At 44.1% G+C, this 16,660-nt stretch overlaps 3 protein-coding genes and 1 long non-coding RNA gene across 6 annotated transcripts; 2 read left to right on the forward strand and 2 right to left on the reverse strand.

The window, feature by feature from the left end:
• Window positions 1-1,100: 1,100 nt before the first annotated feature.
• Window positions 1,101-12,228, reverse strand: pak1 (p21 protein (Cdc42/Rac)-activated kinase 1). 3 transcript variants are annotated; one of them, XM_049726937.2, is made up of 16 exons: window positions 12,050-12,228; window positions 6,388-6,589; window positions 6,142-6,236; window positions 5,747-5,821; window positions 5,601-5,673; window positions 5,501-5,538; window positions 5,040-5,153; window positions 4,543-4,795; window positions 3,691-3,754; window positions 3,567-3,615; window positions 3,352-3,464; window positions 3,168-3,285; window positions 3,005-3,104; window positions 2,627-2,823; window positions 2,364-2,501; window positions 1,101-2,210 (listed from the first exon to the last, which is right to left on the reverse strand). In XM_049726937.2, the coding sequence occupies exons 2-16, from the start codon at window positions 6,578-6,580 to the stop codon at window positions 2,124-2,126; spliced, it is 1,707 nt and encodes a 568-aa protein (XP_049582894.1). In that variant the 5' UTR covers window positions 6,581-6,589; window positions 12,050-12,228; the 3' UTR covers window positions 1,101-2,123. The 3 variants fall into 3 exon arrangements, with proteins under 3 accessions (XP_049582894.1, XP_049582896.1, XP_049582895.1); XM_049726939.2 differs by lacking the exon at window positions 12,050-12,228 and adding an exon at window positions 7,304-7,543; XM_049726938.2 differs by lacking the exon at window positions 12,050-12,228 and adding an exon at window positions 7,072-7,255.
• LOC137840486 (uncharacterized) lies at window positions 7,586-11,882 on the forward strand. The gene is made up of 2 exons (XR_011087163.1): window positions 7,586-7,708; window positions 10,892-11,882. It is a non-coding gene; the product is annotated as an uncharacterized lncRNA (long non-coding RNA).
• Window positions 12,229-12,825: 597 nt separating the features above from the next.
• LOC125972902 (aquaporin-11) lies at window positions 12,826-14,331 on the forward strand. The gene is made up of 3 exons (XM_049726944.2): window positions 12,826-13,584; window positions 13,712-13,828; window positions 13,893-14,331. The coding sequence occupies exons 1-3, from the start codon at window positions 12,987-12,989 to the stop codon at window positions 13,967-13,969; spliced, it is 792 nt and encodes a 263-aa protein (XP_049582901.1). The 5' UTR covers window positions 12,826-12,986; the 3' UTR covers window positions 13,970-14,331.
• On the reverse strand, window positions 14,325-16,601 carry clns1a (chloride channel, nucleotide-sensitive, 1A). The gene is made up of 8 exons (XM_049726945.2): window positions 16,213-16,601; window positions 15,567-15,703; window positions 15,260-15,403; window positions 15,060-15,170; window positions 14,981-14,986; window positions 14,740-14,913; window positions 14,594-14,663; window positions 14,325-14,528 (listed from the first exon to the last, which is right to left on the reverse strand). Coding segments are annotated over exons 1-8 (762 nt in total). The 5' UTR covers window positions 16,332-16,601; the 3' UTR covers window positions 14,325-14,527.
• Window positions 16,602-16,660: the final 59 nt, after the last annotated feature.

Here is a 16,660-nt window from a genome sequence, read left to right on the forward strand (position 1 = left end):
TTCAGATAATGTGGCGTATAATTGGGCATGACAAAGCTTCGCGTCGTTACGTCGGGCACAAGCTATACGTTCTGAGCGCGTAATGAACTCGCAAGCAGTATTTCCATGGAACCTCAGTGCAGACACTCATTTCCGATAGTTCTATGCAGGCAACGTTTGCAGTTAGCTTCATTACGTAAAAAGTGCGGTGCGAGCTAAACCATTAGCAAAAATATCGAAAGAGATACGCCAGTGCGCTGTACCGGCCTGGCTCACCGACGTGCCCACTTGGCGGCCATGTTGGGAGGGGCGACGTTCCCATTAAATGCAATAACTTAAGTTTGTCATTTCCTAATCAATTTTCATGAGGTTGACGTTTTATGTCAATGTCAAAATATGTTTCATTATACACAACATATTTGTGCATCCCCCCCAAGTCTTTTTTTTTTAACGTGAAATCATGTTTTTCCACCATGTAAATGAGTGAATATGCATTTTTTTACTCGTTTGTGTGTCTTCGTGCCTTGCGTGTGTTAAAGTGATAGTGTGTATGTGCATTGGGAGTGTATGTGTGTTATTCATTTCTCTGCAGTGCTCTTCCTCTGCGGTGGTGGCTGTTATGTAACGTAATGGGGGAAAAAAAAGGGGGGGGGGGGGGGTAAGAGGGGTACACTGCAACATAAAGTAGGCTCGATCAACCACGCACAAAAAACACAGGTGCTTTGTATACGCACTTCAAGTTCAACAGGAACGCAGGGTAGCGTGAGAACAAAAAACAAACAAACAAACAAAAAAAAAAAAAAGAAGTCACACCCTGATTGTGTAACATGAACCGCAAGCAGCCAAATTGAATAATTAGTGATACGATTTTGGAATGAATAATCTTCAAGGGCGAGGCAATCACCAGAAGGTGATTAAACTTATTTCTAGGTTTAAAGTGAATATATACATAAAGGATGAAAGAGTCCAGAAATGTTGTCTTATCGTAAGATGAATAAATTAATATAGAAATGAGTTGATTATAAAAATATGATTCATTTCACAGCGTTCAATTTTGATGGGTTGTATGTATACCTCGCAGCCATGTGGTATATTTTCAAGGTAGAAATCCAAAGACTAAATTGACTCGTTATGGTTTATTTCTTCATTTGTACACCAGCGTTCTTAGGGAGGAGTCGTCATCATTTTTCTATCGTACCGAGAATTAGAAAAACAAAATCTCAACAAAAACATGCACGTTGTTTCTCCGCATAACTGACGGCGCTTGATGATAGCTAATCACTAGCTAGTTTTCATTAATAATTGAAGATATTACATTTTCAATTTGGGAATCTTTACAAATCTATGTAAGCCCGTTTTAAGGGAGCCGTTGTGTCATGCAAATGAGCCACAGCTCACCGGCCACATTTTCATTTTCAACATAATTTCACACTTGATGGCAGGGCAGGCTTTTCACAAAGAAAAATCCAAATTTGACCTCTGCCACCGAGTCCAACGACTTGCATTTTCCCCCCGGCAAACCTGAAGAGCATTTGCACGTAATTTCTTCATCGCATTCTCAAGCTCAGGGGTCCTCAAACTTTTGGGGTCACCTTACAACGGAGTTTTTTTTTTTTTTTTTCCAACCAAGCACACAATGCCAGAAAGCTTTACTGTGGTAGGAACAACTTATTGGCCCAGTTTGTTTAAGTTATTGGCAGGCCAGACTTCCAAAAAAAAAAAAAAAAAAAAAAAAAACAGTTTGAGAACCCGTGTTGTAGTTATTATTTTCACTATTATTATTAATCATCGTCTCTAACTCACAGTGCCGATTGGACCACGGACATAGCTACGCAAAGCTAAGCTAAGCCGTGTCGATGCTACAATCACTTGATATTCCAGCATTACCGTTTCTCCCACACACACACACACATACACACCGATTTAAAAAAAGATCAAATAAAAACAAGACATTCAGATAGCAGACGATACACACGCAAGCACACATATAGAAAACAGTGAATTGAGTCCTTCTCTTTGCTGATGACATCACTGATCACACCAATGACATCATTGACTTGGTCCCTGCCGCCTCTGAGAGTCCAGTGTCGAGCAAGAAGAGCAAGAGGAGGAGAAAAAGAAGATGGAGGGTTGGCAGGCGCAAGTTAGCGGTTGTTCTTGGCCGCCTCCTTAGCGGCCAAGATGAGCGGGGTCAGGCTGGAGAGAGGTTTGGCCATCTTCAGGAACTGGTGCTGAGCAGGAAACGAAGAGATTTGATTTTACTCCCAAAAATAATAAAGGAGCATCATGCCTGCACTATAATTTAGACGCATTTTAAATTGTTTTAATATTTCTTGTGGCAACCTGGAGTGAGTTGAGTAGTGCTTTTTTTTTTTTCCTGGTACCTGCAGCAATTCTTTGGCCGAGCCTCTCTTCTCCACGTCCATCTCTAGACATCGATTCAGGAAGTCCCTGAAGGTGGCTGACAGTTTCTCGGGGTTCTGTAACTCCGGAGTCCCGTTGGTGGCGATCAGATAGAGTGCCTGGACCACCACATGACAACACATTTTTAACTACAGTGACACCTGGTGGTGATGCAAAGTTAAATACTACAAAAAAGAAAACTATTCTTGTACGATGATGTTTTTCTGGAAAATATGTATTTTACCCTGAGCGGGTTTTCATTGAGGTATGGCGGCTCGCCTTCCACCATCTCGATGGCCATGATGCCAAGGGACCAGATGTCCACTTTGGGGCCGTAGGCTTTGCGGGTCACCACCTCCGGAGCCATCCAGTAGGGCGTGCCCACCATGGTGCTCCGTTTGCTCTGCTCTGGAGTGATCTGAGCGCAGAAGCCGAAGTCGGCTGCAAACAAAAAAAATGTTCACTTCAAACAACTACAAGATGTTTAAATAGCACCAGAGTGCCTCCTTCTGGTCAAAATTAGCAACAACAACCTGCAAGACTGCACACATGGAAACATGCAATAGTGCTAATAATAATAGTAATATATATATATATATTTTTTTCAAAGTGGACCACTGACTGAGCTTGACGGATCCGTCCATCCCGAGCAGGATGTTGTCACTCTTGATGTCTCTGTGGATGACTTGGTTGGAGTGGAGGAACTCCAACGCTTGCAGACACTAGGGGGCGACAAAGGCCGTCACAATACTACAAGTACTTCTGCATTTTTATTTTATTTTTACCTCTCTGCACACGGCTGCTATCTGAGCTTCATCCATGCAAGTCTCTGTGACCACATCAGTCAAAGAACCGCCGGCCAGGTATTCCATCACTACCCACAGCTCGTCACCAACCAGGTAACTATGGCGACATAACAGATAACATGAAGCACGTGTTTAGTTCGGCAATGCCAAAAGGTCATCTGACCTGTCCAGGTAGTTGACGATATTGGGGTTCTTGTTTTCCCTCATGACCAGGATCTCATTGATGATGAGTTCTTTCTTAGGCTGCTGTTGCAGATTCATCTGCTTGATGGCCACCTGATGCACAAAAACATCACGTGTCAATCTTGCGTGTCTCATTTGTAAAGTAAGTCAAACAAAACTAGCAAACAAATTGACCAGATAAAATAATTAACCAACCTCTTGTCCAGTGGCGATGTCGATGGCTGTATAAACCGTGCCGGATGCGCTGGCGCCACAAAACAACAATTAAATGTCACTTTTGCTACTTTCCAAACATCGACAAAAATCAATTTCTACTCACCCTTGTCCAATCTTCTCAAAGCGAGTGTATTTCTTTTTCGGGTCTCCGACACTCACAATGGTCCCTGTGTGACACACACATGGAAATACTGAAGTGGTCAATTCTCTATTGAGGTTGAATTAAGATGATCGAACACTGATATCTATAAAGATGATGTCTATCATCTTTGTTCATTTTTGAGACTCATCTGCATGCTGACTAACGTGAAGAGAAAAACAGAAAGAGAGGTCACAAACAATATGGAGGGATAAGAAAATGACCCCCACAGTAATAACACCCAATATTATTGAAAACAGAAAGGGATGAAATAAAATTCAAAATAGTATTGGAATAGAAATTAAACAGAAATTAAAATGTAAATATTAGCTAAATAGATCAGAAATTCAAGTCAAAATTAGGTGTCAAAGTAAAAACAAAATTATAGTAACTGGAAATAAAGTAAAATGTATCCAAGAATTGGAAAAGAATAGAAATAAAATGGCTGATAAAATATGAAAAGCAATAGAATAGAAACAAAACAAAAAGATCTTAACAAAATAAAATTGAAATAGTAGGAAAGCTTTGTTCTGCGAGGTAACCACATTGGGAAAGTTTTGGACAAACCCCGGAAGAAGAGCCAATCAGATGAGAGGATTGGACAAAAGGGGCGGGGACAGTGTGCGGGGCCCAGTCAATTAGACTGATACAGTATCCTCATCTTACCAGCAGAGGGCGGCCTGAGTACATCTTCAGATGCGTGTGCGGTTTAGGGAAATACAGTACACGTATCAACGTAATTTCTATTCTTTTCTACATTTAAAAACCCAAAAATTCCACTGTTATTGACCGTTTTTGATGACCCTTTAAACTTACTGAGCTTCTCCAAGATCTCCTCATCGGACATCTTCTTCTTGCGTCCTTTGTCCTGAGGGCGGGGCAAGGAGGGCCCCGGCGCAGGGGTGGCCCCCGGCGGGCTACTGGGAGGGGCACCTTCCGTGGCAGAGCAACCGGGCGGGGTGACGGCCGTGGCGGACGTCGCGGAGGGGGTTGGCACCACGATGGGGGAGGTGGCGGCGTCTTTGGTGGGAGGAGGCGGAAGGGGCTCGATGACAGAGCGGGTGTAAATCTGACAACATTCAATTTAAGATTACTTTTTCAGATTTTGGATTGCACGTCTGAGCAACAGTCCAATGGTGAGGAAATAATTTGCCACAATTTAAATCATCAGTGAAAGTTTGCGTGTTCCAATCAGGACTAATAAAGTCATCACCATGGAGACAGACGCTGGAGGGCACCATAGCAGCAGCCTGTCGACCGCCAACATGTCTGAGAGCAACTATGTGCGTGCGTGCATTAGCGCGCCCTCTTACCGATTTAGTGTGTTCCGGCCGTGGGGCGATGACGGGCGGCGGTTCGGCTTCGTCCTCGTCTTCATCCTCCGACACGGTGGCGATGGCGGGCATCTCCGAGACGCTCTTGGAGATCTGGGACAAACAAGGACAGACAATCATCGGTGACATCACTTCCTGTTTGGCTGAATGCTTTCTTCATCATGTTAATTTTCAATATTTTCTCGAAACTAATGTGACAGGATACTAGGACAGTAGGATGCAAGGAGACAAGGATGCTGGGCTTGTTTCCAAGCTGCATAGGCAAGAAAGCTCAAATGTGCTGATTCACGTTGCAGAGAAACGCAGCAAAGTAAATAAATTTGAAAAAGTCTTGCTCATCACTTTCTGTCCTCGCCTTCATTGTCACCTTGTCAGCATCTCATCAACAAATCCAATACAAGCCAACGCTTTCCAAGAGAGATCCCGATAATAACACTTACCGTTGTGGTGGACGATGCGAAGACATCTGCGCTTTTGTCTGTGTAGGGGGGAAAAAGGAAGTTACATTTGGCCAGGAGAGGTGTGTGTGTGTTTGTGTACCTGTGAAGCTCATGTATTTCTGGCTGTTGCTGGTTTCCTTGGAGTCGTAGAACTTGAGAACGTCAAGCACAGCCTGGAAGAACATGGCAGTCATGGAAGTTGGTAGGCAGGCAGGTTCTATTTGCTAATGCTGGTATGATCGATACCTGAGGATTCTTCTTTTGCTCCAGTTTGGTGATGTTGGATGTTTGCAGGAGGCGGGCCCACTGCTCGGGCATGCCCTACACAGACAGAGAAGATGCTCCATTTGCAATCGCAGAAATGGGTCGCGCAATCTTGCTCTCAGACTGGGTCAGCACATGAAAGTTTACACTTGATTTCTTTTTCTGCTTAAATGATTCAGCCGGCGTGACTTGACTGAAAAAAAAAAAAAGAAAAAAACTAAATATACACGCGCGCAGTAGCCAAAAGAGGTCAGTGAGGCGGATCAAGATTGAAACGAAACAAGGCCTCTTTGTCTGGTGGGATTATTCAAAGCAACAAAAAAAAAAGTTCACTGGTGTGAGACCAACACACACACACAATTTGGTCGCACACTTACGGTAAACTCGCCCGTGACGGCGTCAAAGCCGACATGGATGGTGTGTTCGAAATCAGATGGGAGAGAAATCTCGGGCCGCTCTTTCTTTTTATACGCTGAAACACAAATATTTGTTCTGTGTCATGGCGGTTATAAGAAAACATTTGCCCATGCGTCCATAACTGTGAGATTGGTTTAGCCAATCAGAAGCCAGAGCGGGAACAGGTACATAATTCTGCAATATATGATTTTTGTTTTTGTGCTCACTCTTGTCACCGCCGCCCGTCAAGATGAAGCGAATGGATCGGTCTTTCTTCTTCTTGTCCTCAGGGTTGGGGGGCAGCGGTTTGGAGCCGTGATTGACGGGGGCGGGGTCTTTGCCGCACGAGCCAATCATTGTGCTGGTGTTCCTCATGGGCGGGGCCGGCGGCTTGTCCTCCACCTCCCCGTTGTCGCACATTTTCTGTTCCTGAGATTTCACACCGATGTTAAACATTGATTCGAGTGAATCAAAAAATTATTTTTCACACTCAGCTACACTCTCAATTCATTTTCACACTTTGTCCATGAAAGCAAATTCATTATTAATACATGACAAGAGAAACATTTGACGTTCACACACATTTAAACTGCTGTGCAATCTGGATCAGATCTGGATTCAACGTTAGCCTGCATACACACATCTTGCTAGATTGAGTAATACAATTAGCATAAAAGGGGATTTAATTCTACACAATTAAACTTATTTTTGTTTCACACCAGATTAATTAAATGCATCATATAAAGATGTTTAATTTCCCAAAAAGGGATTCAAATGAATGATGCTGTTTGAATTTCAAGAAATAAAATAACTATACTTTGTAGTAAAATCCGACAAGGCCTGAGATTTAAAAGATTTTAAAAAACGTTTGTTTCCAAATAAATAAATAAAAACCAAGATAAAGATCTTACCTGAAACGAGACACGAGCACCACGAGAACCAAACCGCAAGTGTAGCGCACAAGCACCTCGGACATCTTTTTACACAACCCTTGTGTGATGTCACTCTGTGATGTCACGAGGTGAGTCACGTGACACACACATATATACATATACAAACAGTGTCATGTGGCATTTCCCCTTCAAAAGACAATACGACATTTGTGTGACCCAGACAACAATCAATCCAATAAACTTTACTCACATACACTGAAACTCGATCGGAAGACTCGCACCCGGCCACAAAGTGCGCTTTGTTGACAGCCGTTAGACGTTCAAACGTTTGCGAGGAAGTGACCCGATCTTTGTTGGTCTTGAACACACACACACAGGTGTAAAGCTAGCGTATATGGTGTCAGCTTTTGGAGGGACTCACACAATAGAACGTAACTTGATACAGGTGAGTCCTCTTCCGACTGTTGCCATTTTGCACACACAAATATAATACGTACAGTGAAGGCAGCTTTTATGTGAAAAAAAATCTTTCTGCTATCCAGATCTTCATCCTGACATAACCCGCTTTCTCCACTCCAGCAAATTTTGCCACTTGGCGAGGTTCCACAATATGACCAAGATTTTATTGCGACTGTACTTTGAAATGAAGATTCGGGTAGGTGCAAAGTTCAACGGGAAATGTTTTATCTAGTGTGTCACTTGATTGTTGTCTGGCACACACAAGTGTCATTTTGTTTTTTGGGGAGCAAACACCACATGATACTGTGTGCACCTGACGGCAGTGTCTGAAATGAGACACCCCGTCAGCACCTCCCTGCTAGCTGCTGTTTGCGTGTGCGTGTGTATTTTGTATTGTGTTGCAAAAGAACACACCTTCTTGTTCATCCTTACAAAGCTGTGCTTGTTCTTCTCAATTTCTGATTTCCTGCATCTTGGTCTCTTAACATCGAATCTACTTATGATAGACGTGCCAAACTTTGGCTTGCTAAGTCAAACTAGCCTCAAAAACGGAATGTTCCAAAGATGGCATGAGAAGAAAAAGAAATGGGAAGTCACAAGTGAAATGGTCCAAGAAACCAAAGTCTTCATCACTGTGTGTGGACAGTAAGATGTGATGTGGTCATCCGCACACAAACACACACACACTTTTATAACTTCCTGGAAGGACACATCACGGAGTAACAGCCAAGAAGAGCTCATTGCCTGCAAGGATGCATGACGCCCCGCCCAACAACAACAACATCACCATGGCAACCACAACCTCGAACTATGTGCGAGTGTATGCGGTCATCAATTGGACAATGAGAAAGTAGCAAGGAAAGAGTAAAGACTTGAAAATAAAACTATTAGGGTAAATAAAAAGGACAAAAAAAAATGCACACACACGCAAATACACACACCTAACACAGGCACTTAACATATCACACACACTGTAGTCACAGCTGGTCTTTAAATGCAATATAGACGGGTGCAGGACAGATGGTTGTGTGTGTGTGTGTGTGTTGTGCTCAGTTAAAATTGGAAAAGAAAGTATGACATCATCATAATAATAATTCACTGCGTCTGTTTCATATCAGGGTTAATATGTGATGGACACGCCCAAACCAGATCAGCATCTTTTTACTAAGTAAACATTACACACATACTAGGTCAACTTCATGGGAATATGAATAAACTCAAAGGCTGTATTTCATACTAACATACTATAAGCATTGCCCAAAAGTTACAAAGTTAGTAGTTGCTATAGTGACCAACAGAAATAAATGAGGAACAAAATTTACACAAAGTAACAATCATGGCAACAAGTAGATGCTACAGTTGCTATCAAGGCCATAAGTAGAAGCTAGTGGCGAGGGGAAAAAAAAAAAAAAAGCAAATGGAAAGTGTAGCCGAATGTAGAAGTCACTGGCAGGAAAATAATCTCCGCCAACAAGTAGAAAATAGAAGGTGACATTGAGGTTGTAATTACAAGCTAATAAAACAAGCTGGAGCAACAAATACAGTGTAAGAGAGTCGAAACTAACAATTTAAAGCTAATAGTTACAACTAAAAATAGAGGTTAGCATTGGTTAGCAACAGTTAACGCAGGGTGTTGGCCAGGGTGGAGGTTTTAAAGGCAACATAGAAGAGCCGGGGCGACATACTGATGGATTGTGATTGTGACTCGCTGTCACACTCCACTAAAATCACATTCATGCTCCAGTTCGCGGCTAACGACAACAAAGACATGCTAATAGACCTCTGCTTTGTGTAGTGAAACTTTCCGATATGTCCCGTTTGTGTTTATTTAGTCATCGGGTGACTTCCTAGTTCTTGGTCGATGACTCAAAAGGCTATGGGGGGATTGACGCTGCCTTTTGGAATGATAAGAAAAAAGAGAAAGTGGCGCCGATTGAGCGCTCTCCCTTTCTCGTATATTTTTCTGTGTAGCTGAACCTTGCCCGCCCCCTCCCGCCTTCCTTTTAAGACATTGTTAAGCTTTTTAAAGACTCTCTTACATTCATTATTACACACACAGTTGTCAGGGTGGTCGCCGTGGTAACCTCATCAATAATGGAGGCCACGCTAGTGCATGATGGGAGGGACCTAGCTTGTCACAATGTAAAAAATTGTTTTTAAAAATCAAGAAGTTGCTTTGGTACGGCCAGCGTTGACCTAAAAAGTTCTAACTGACTGAAAAACTTCAAAAGTTCCAACTGGATTGTGTTTTGTAAATGAAGCCCTGCAGGTTCACACTCATGTTGTTAGTGTAAGCAGTGTGGGGACGCGCTTTCAACTCAAAGAAAAACACAAACGGGAACAAAATGCTGGCAGCTGTGCACACGTTCACACATCATCGACACAATAAACATGCACAGACACACACACACACACAAAGTCGCGATTTAGACGTAGCTAAGCTCTTATTACAGCAGGCTAATGCTGCATTTCGCCACCTGTGAATCTACTTTTCGTCTCCGTGTGTGTATGTGTGTGTCTGAGTGTCCTGATCACTTATGTCAAATACACATACGCACACATTCAAACTCGCAGTGGCAGTCGGCTTTTCTGAAGCTTTTGCTAATCGTACCGCATGCTAAGCATCACAGACACACAAAAGTGTTAAAGTGTGTGTGTGTGTTTGAGTGCACATGAAGGACACGTAAAATGTGTGACACATCGGCGTCGTTTGCTAGTAAGTGCGAACAAATCAAACGTCCCCTTTGGCTGGAATGTGGGCAGGGGGGCACCTGGGGGTCACTGTAGCTGTGGCTAAAGATGTCAAAATAACAAGAAAAAAAAAATACACATTGGTTTAACCAACTAACTTGACCAGGTGATTAACTAGCTGGTTGACTTACAGGTCACTTAACTGACAAAAAAAACAAATAACTAACTGCTTAAATGACTTCAAAAGTTAATCCACTGACTGACAGACGAGTTGAATAACTAACCAATTGACTCATCAACTGGGTGATTGACAAACCAGCTAACCGACTACCAAATCAACTGACTAACGAAGTGGCCTAACGGCTAAGGGGTCAAAGTTACTAACTAATATAACTAACCGACTAACTTTGTGACTGTCTTACAGACTAACAGCTCGACCAAGTAATTGACTGGCCAAACTACTGGCCAACTGACAACTAACTAGCCGAATGACAAACGAAGAGGTTAACAGACCTGACCAAGTCAATCATATTCCACTCCAGTCCTTTAGGTGGCAGTACGAGCATTTCAAAGCACTTCAAGACTGCAGAAGACAACTGCTAGTCTCTTAACCCAGATTCTCACGAGAATACTCAGCGGCTTCTTAATTTTGCCGGCGGTCCTAAACGTCGTTTTAAATTCTTTTCAGGGACAAGATCAGGAGAGACTTCCTGTGTGATGGAGTATTTATAGATGACGATGTTAGCGCTGCTCCACTGCACACGTCAGACACACAAGAGCTGGAAAGAGCTGCAAAAGGCTGAGGAGCAACACACTCGTCCATCCTTTTTATCAACACACTTCACCATGATGTCACATTCTTTCAGGTAGCAAAAATCAAGCTTTTCCTTTATGAGATTTTATTTTAAGGCCAAATCACCCAGCCCAACAAAAACAGGCATGAGCCACTAAGCCACAGTAGAAGAAAATTTGTCATACTGTTGCCACGGCAAGTCGATATGGACATAAGCAAACTTGTTTCCATCCATGCAAGAAGTGAAGACAAGTCACCACAGATGTATTCTTTCATTCCATCATTAAGTCATCCATTGATTGATCAATTATGCAAATGAGCCAACTGGGTGCGAGGTGCTGAGGCGTGCGGAAACTGGAGCCACGTGACCATCTAGGAACGTTCATCGCCATCCATCAGCGCAGACACACACTGACTCGCTTCAAATTAAAACACCAACTTGTTACCTGCACCAAGGAAGAGCAGTTTAATTTATCTGCTTGCTTGTGTGAAATTTCTTCCTATGATCGACATCAACCTGATGTTCTTCCCACCATGGGAATGTCTCCACCCATTTATTAGTCCTTCTACCTAACTATCCTTTCGATATTTCATTCATTCGTTCATTCATTCGCATGAGGTTCACGGGTAGTAGTAGTATCCACCCAGCTGTCAAAACACCACATAAAACCAAGTTGAATCCAGATCTGATCCCAATTGCATTTACACTGATTTAAGACAACAATGCCTTCTTCTTACTGAGGTCTCTGCAGCACCTATTAAAACTTCAGCGTGTGTTCTCCTCGCACTTTGTCATCTTGTAATTAATTTATTGAACACAAAGTGACCACAGCCAATCTGACATAAAAGCCGATATGACCACATCAAACACAGCTTAATAATAGTTTTAATCATGAGAATAATAAAAGCATAAAAAGACACATTATGAAAGCAAGATAAAAGCTCTGTTTCAGTTTGTGTTCTTAACCCTTCTTGTGCTGCTGCTCCGCCACACCTCATCTCGTTCGAACATCGATTACAAGTTGAATGAAAAAGTAGAGAAATGAAGCTCACCTTTTGTCTGATGGCTGGTCAAAATCCGCAGGGAGTGGAATAGGAACGAAATATGGATCCAAGACGGTGCCACGCCGTCTGAAGTCGCCCCTAAAGTGCCTCCGCCACCTGTGTTGCTTCGTCCTGCTGCCCCAAGCCGAGCTGAGCAACCTCTCCCGGCCTATTGTTAGCTAGCCACCGGGGTGCCTCCCCGGCGACGTAATCCCCGCCTACTTCTTGGCAGAGCGGCCACGCTATTGGTCATTGTGTCCTCTTCCTCGTTGCTGATTGGTTGCTGAGGCCGTTCCTTAAACACCACGAGGTTTCCACAGGATCGCAAGGAGGGAGCGCAGGTGGTGCGTTCAGGGACAATGGGGAATTACGTCGGCGGCATGCGCATGAACTGGCAACGCCTTCCTGGCTGTCATCCACCTGCTGTGATTTTAATATTTCATGCCACGCGTTCACGTGACACGTCATTAACAACCAAAATCATATGAATAATATATTACAGTTATAATATATTATAGTTAATGTTTTGTTACTGTTTGTTGATCATTTCTATTTTCTGTTTTGTCGGATAAAAAATCTGACAATCCAATTGGAAGCAGTCAGTGTTTTGCTACACAAAGGACAAACAATTCTTCGGTTGCTGACTCCATTTAATCAGATTTGAAGTCTGTAGCAATATTTACTGTCTGTCTGTCTGTCTCTCCATCTATTCATCTCATCTCTTGAAGACTGAACAGTAGCGACATCTAGAGGTCAAAAAAAGGGGGTATGCCCCCCCACTAACATCCCAAAGAGCAGAGGGAGGACTTGCTCACTTCCGCACCATGTGACCGATCCTGCGACACTGACGCTCCTTCGTGCCGGGCTGCACCCACCCTTCCCTGGCATAGAGGAGCAGCAGGCCTCGCTAATAAGCCAGAGGCGGCCAGCCGCCAGATCACCCAGCATGTCCGCGGACGTCGCGGTGTCTCTGGCGGTGATGGCGTCGGCCGTCGTCCTGAGCGACATCGCGCGTCGGATCTCCAGGCACCTGCTCCCGAGAACGAGCATGCGCGAGTATGCGGCGGAGTTTGCGTCCGCCTTCCAGTTGTGCTGCTGCACAAATGAGCTTCGACTCCTGGGCGAGACGGGTGCTCTCCGAGGCGGAGCCGCACTGGCGTTGACTTACGCGGCCGCCGTGGTGCACGCGCTCACTTTCCGCGGTGCTACTGGAAACCCCATCGCCGTGCTCGAGCACGCGTACCGCGGCAGGACCTCGGGAGCGCGCGCACTGCTGGGCATCGTCTGCCAGTTCTTGGCCGCCGCCGCCTCGCGCCCTATAGTGCAGGTGCTCTGGGGGCGGGGCCTGTCCGAGATGCACGCACGCCACGCGCTCAAAAACTTCCAGTGCGCGAGCGCCATTCGCGCGACGTTGCCGGAGGCCGTGTGCGTAGAGATGGCGTGCGCGTTTGCCGTCCAGAGTGCGCACGCTCACACCCGCAGGATACAAGAGAAGTACCGAGTTCATGTCGTAGCCGCTGTCATCACGTCTGTTGTTTACGCAGGTATGTGAAGTACACACGTGATCGTGCAGTTAGTGTGGAGTGTGCTTGTTCCGGTGTATGTTGATCTTAATGTCCATTAATTTACAGCTCATTGTCCTGGTCCTGTTTGGTGTGTGTGTTCATGCAGGTGGTAGCATGACCGGGGCAGTGTACAATCCTGCGTTGGCTTTCTCAACTCAATTTGGCTGCATTGGAAACTCGTTGGCGGAATACTGCATGGTCTACTGGATGGGACCCCTGATGGGTGAGACACGTGAAAGATGTGGAAGACAATCTTGCTCATCCTCACCTTGTACTTGTTCCTGCAGGCATGCTGGCATCCGTGTTGATTTTTGACCCAACATCCAGCCAGCCGTCTCCTCAGCACGTCACCAAGAGGAAATGATGAAGCTGCATCAACATGAGCACAAACTAAAAGACACAAGTTTCTTATCTCAAGTGTGAAGAGCTTTTAGGATTTGTTCATCCTGAAACACTGTTATGTTCTAATCATAACTTTTTTTTGAGGCTACTAAAAAAAGTACAATGTTATCCACATATTAACTGTTATTAATATTTTCTGGGTAGCTATTTTTAACAATTTGTGTATAATTGCATTATACAAATATTTTATTGCACTTGTTGGTCATGCTTTTTGTTAACATAATTGCTCAATTCTACAACTATTCAAATTGATCAAAGGTTGGATTTTCCAGCAGCCATGAATGCAGCACAAATTTTCTAAATAAAATACAAAAACATTTCTAGAAAACGTAATCTTTTATTGAGAATTGACTACAAACGATGCCTCATTGTTACATTTGTTAACATACAAAAAGTAACTTGGGGAGGAATGAACTATTTTGGTTAGCAACAACACAAGTTAGGATGACTGACAGCGACAAACAGGAAGTGCCCAGGACGCCTTGAAGGAGTGCAGCTGCCACGATGCACCCGTGGTCCATCTACACACAAGACAATCTATTTAGTACAAGTTCTATCTACGTGTGTGTGCATGTGTGAGACTGACCAGTGGTCAACATCTGCATCCTCAAACTGTCCTGCTTCTGCATCAGCGTCTCCATCCACCTCCATGCCATCTACACACATATAAAAAAACAAACATCTTCAATAGTAGTACCTTGACGGACCAGTTCAAAGGTACTCGAGTCCCACCTTCAAAGCGTCCGTCTCCCTGCTCGGTACGTACACCGCCCATGTGGTATCTCTGTGCCACGCTTTGTGCCAACATGCCCTCCAGCCTCTCAAGCGTGGCTTGGCCCTCCTGAGTCAGTGAAGACAGACCCTCGTCACATGTGTAGAACGTCGGGATGTCGGCGTGGCCGTGCTCTGATCCAAGGATTGAGACATTGTTAAAAACGGGTTCAAGCTCAGCGAGTGTGACGGATGTTCTTACCGGCCTCTGTAAACACACATAAGGAAAGACATGGTAGTTAGTGTCTGTATGAGCGTGGATGCCTGCGTGTGTGCCTTACCGGCCTCTTCCACGTCGTACTCTTCTCCTTCAAAGTCATTGTCAGAATCCTCGTCTTCAGGGTCAGGATGCAGCGCCTGGCACTCGCACATTGCCGCAAACATCGAGTCCACTGGAGACACACAGATACAAGTGTGTTGACACAAGGACATATTGTGGCAATTTTAATATTCCCGTTTTGAAAAGAAAAACAAGACTCACACACTGCTTTGTCACCAGGCACAAATCGAATCTCCGTGATACCTCCTTCCTCATCATCTCCACCATCATCTTCATCTTCCGAACTACCCACTCCGTCATCCTCATCTTCTGCCGGCTTCTCTGCCATTTCGGCCTCATTCTCCTCTGGTAGGAAGGTGGTATAAGCATTTATTCCTTATCCTCGATACAAGTTCTATCGACTAGCATTTATTCCATATCTTTGACAAATAAATTATCTTATTTTTGCATAACAAGCCTGAAGGAATGCACAGAGCGTTAACGACAAACACTGTGTAGAAGTGCTGACCGCTGAGTTTTCCGTTGACCATGACGTAGAGATGTTCTTGGGGGTACGCGCTGACGTCTCTGGAGATGGCGTGCAGGCCGATGGTAGGGTACTCCAGACTGAACCCCAACCCCGCACCATCAAACCATGACAAACGCCTGCAAACAGTTGAGCAATGTGTACATTTTATCCAACACGTTTTGTCTTGTGAGCAATGTGTACATTTTATCCAACACGTTTTGTCTTGTTAAATTAAAATGCAATTTGAATTGTTAAGATTTTGTTTTTGGGTCAATTTTCTGACTTATTTATTTTGAAGTTTTAGTTACTTTATATTAAAAAAAAAACGAAATGTTATGACTCAGCCATCTAAAAGCAGTTTTAATAACCCAAGTAAAGCGGTTCTCAAGCGTTCCGTCTCAATTCAAACTTTTACATGCTTTTATTTTATAAAGTTTCCGATGCTAGATTTTACCGGAAGTTCCGGTTGCTGTTAGTGTGTGAGTAAACCTCACATTTATGTCTTCAATATAAATCAGAATAAACACACAAATAGTTTCGAACACCAATACAATTACTTTATCATCACTTTGAAACACGCACACGATGAAACAAGTTGGTGAAAAATTGCATTAGCAATAGCATTCCAAATGCTCCGCTAACTTACGTTTCGGCGACATAGAGCGTCCCGTTACCCAGCTTGTGTCCGTCCAAAACGGCCGCCGTGTCGGCCTGCTGCAGCCGAATTCCTTCGGTAGGAGGTCGGAGGTTCTTGAGCAAAACCATGGCGCGTTTGCACAAACGAAGACGTCAACAACCTCAAAGCTCTCGTGGCTAAACCTTAGCTTAGCTTACGTGGATAGAACAAATCCCGTTCATGTATTTATCCCGCGGAGAAGCTTAATCAGCCAGCCGGGCTGTGCGTGAGATATCCGGACTTATAAAACGGAACTTGTTGGGTCCAGAAAGCGCCAAGGCGAATTGGGTCGATGACGTGCGACGTTTACCACTAGATGCTGCTACAAGTGTGCCGTTTATACGTATGCTTGAAATCTCGCGGGAGCAGTGCGACACAACGTGGCCTGGCGTCGTCTACTTCAAAACCACGCAGAATG

The sequence above is a fragment of the Syngnathus scovelli genome, chromosome 7 (assembly GCF_024217435.2).
Source record: "Syngnathus scovelli strain Florida chromosome 7, RoL_Ssco_1.2, whole genome shotgun sequence".
Classification (NCBI taxonomy): Eukaryota; Metazoa; Chordata; class Actinopteri; order Syngnathiformes; family Syngnathidae; genus Syngnathus; species Syngnathus scovelli.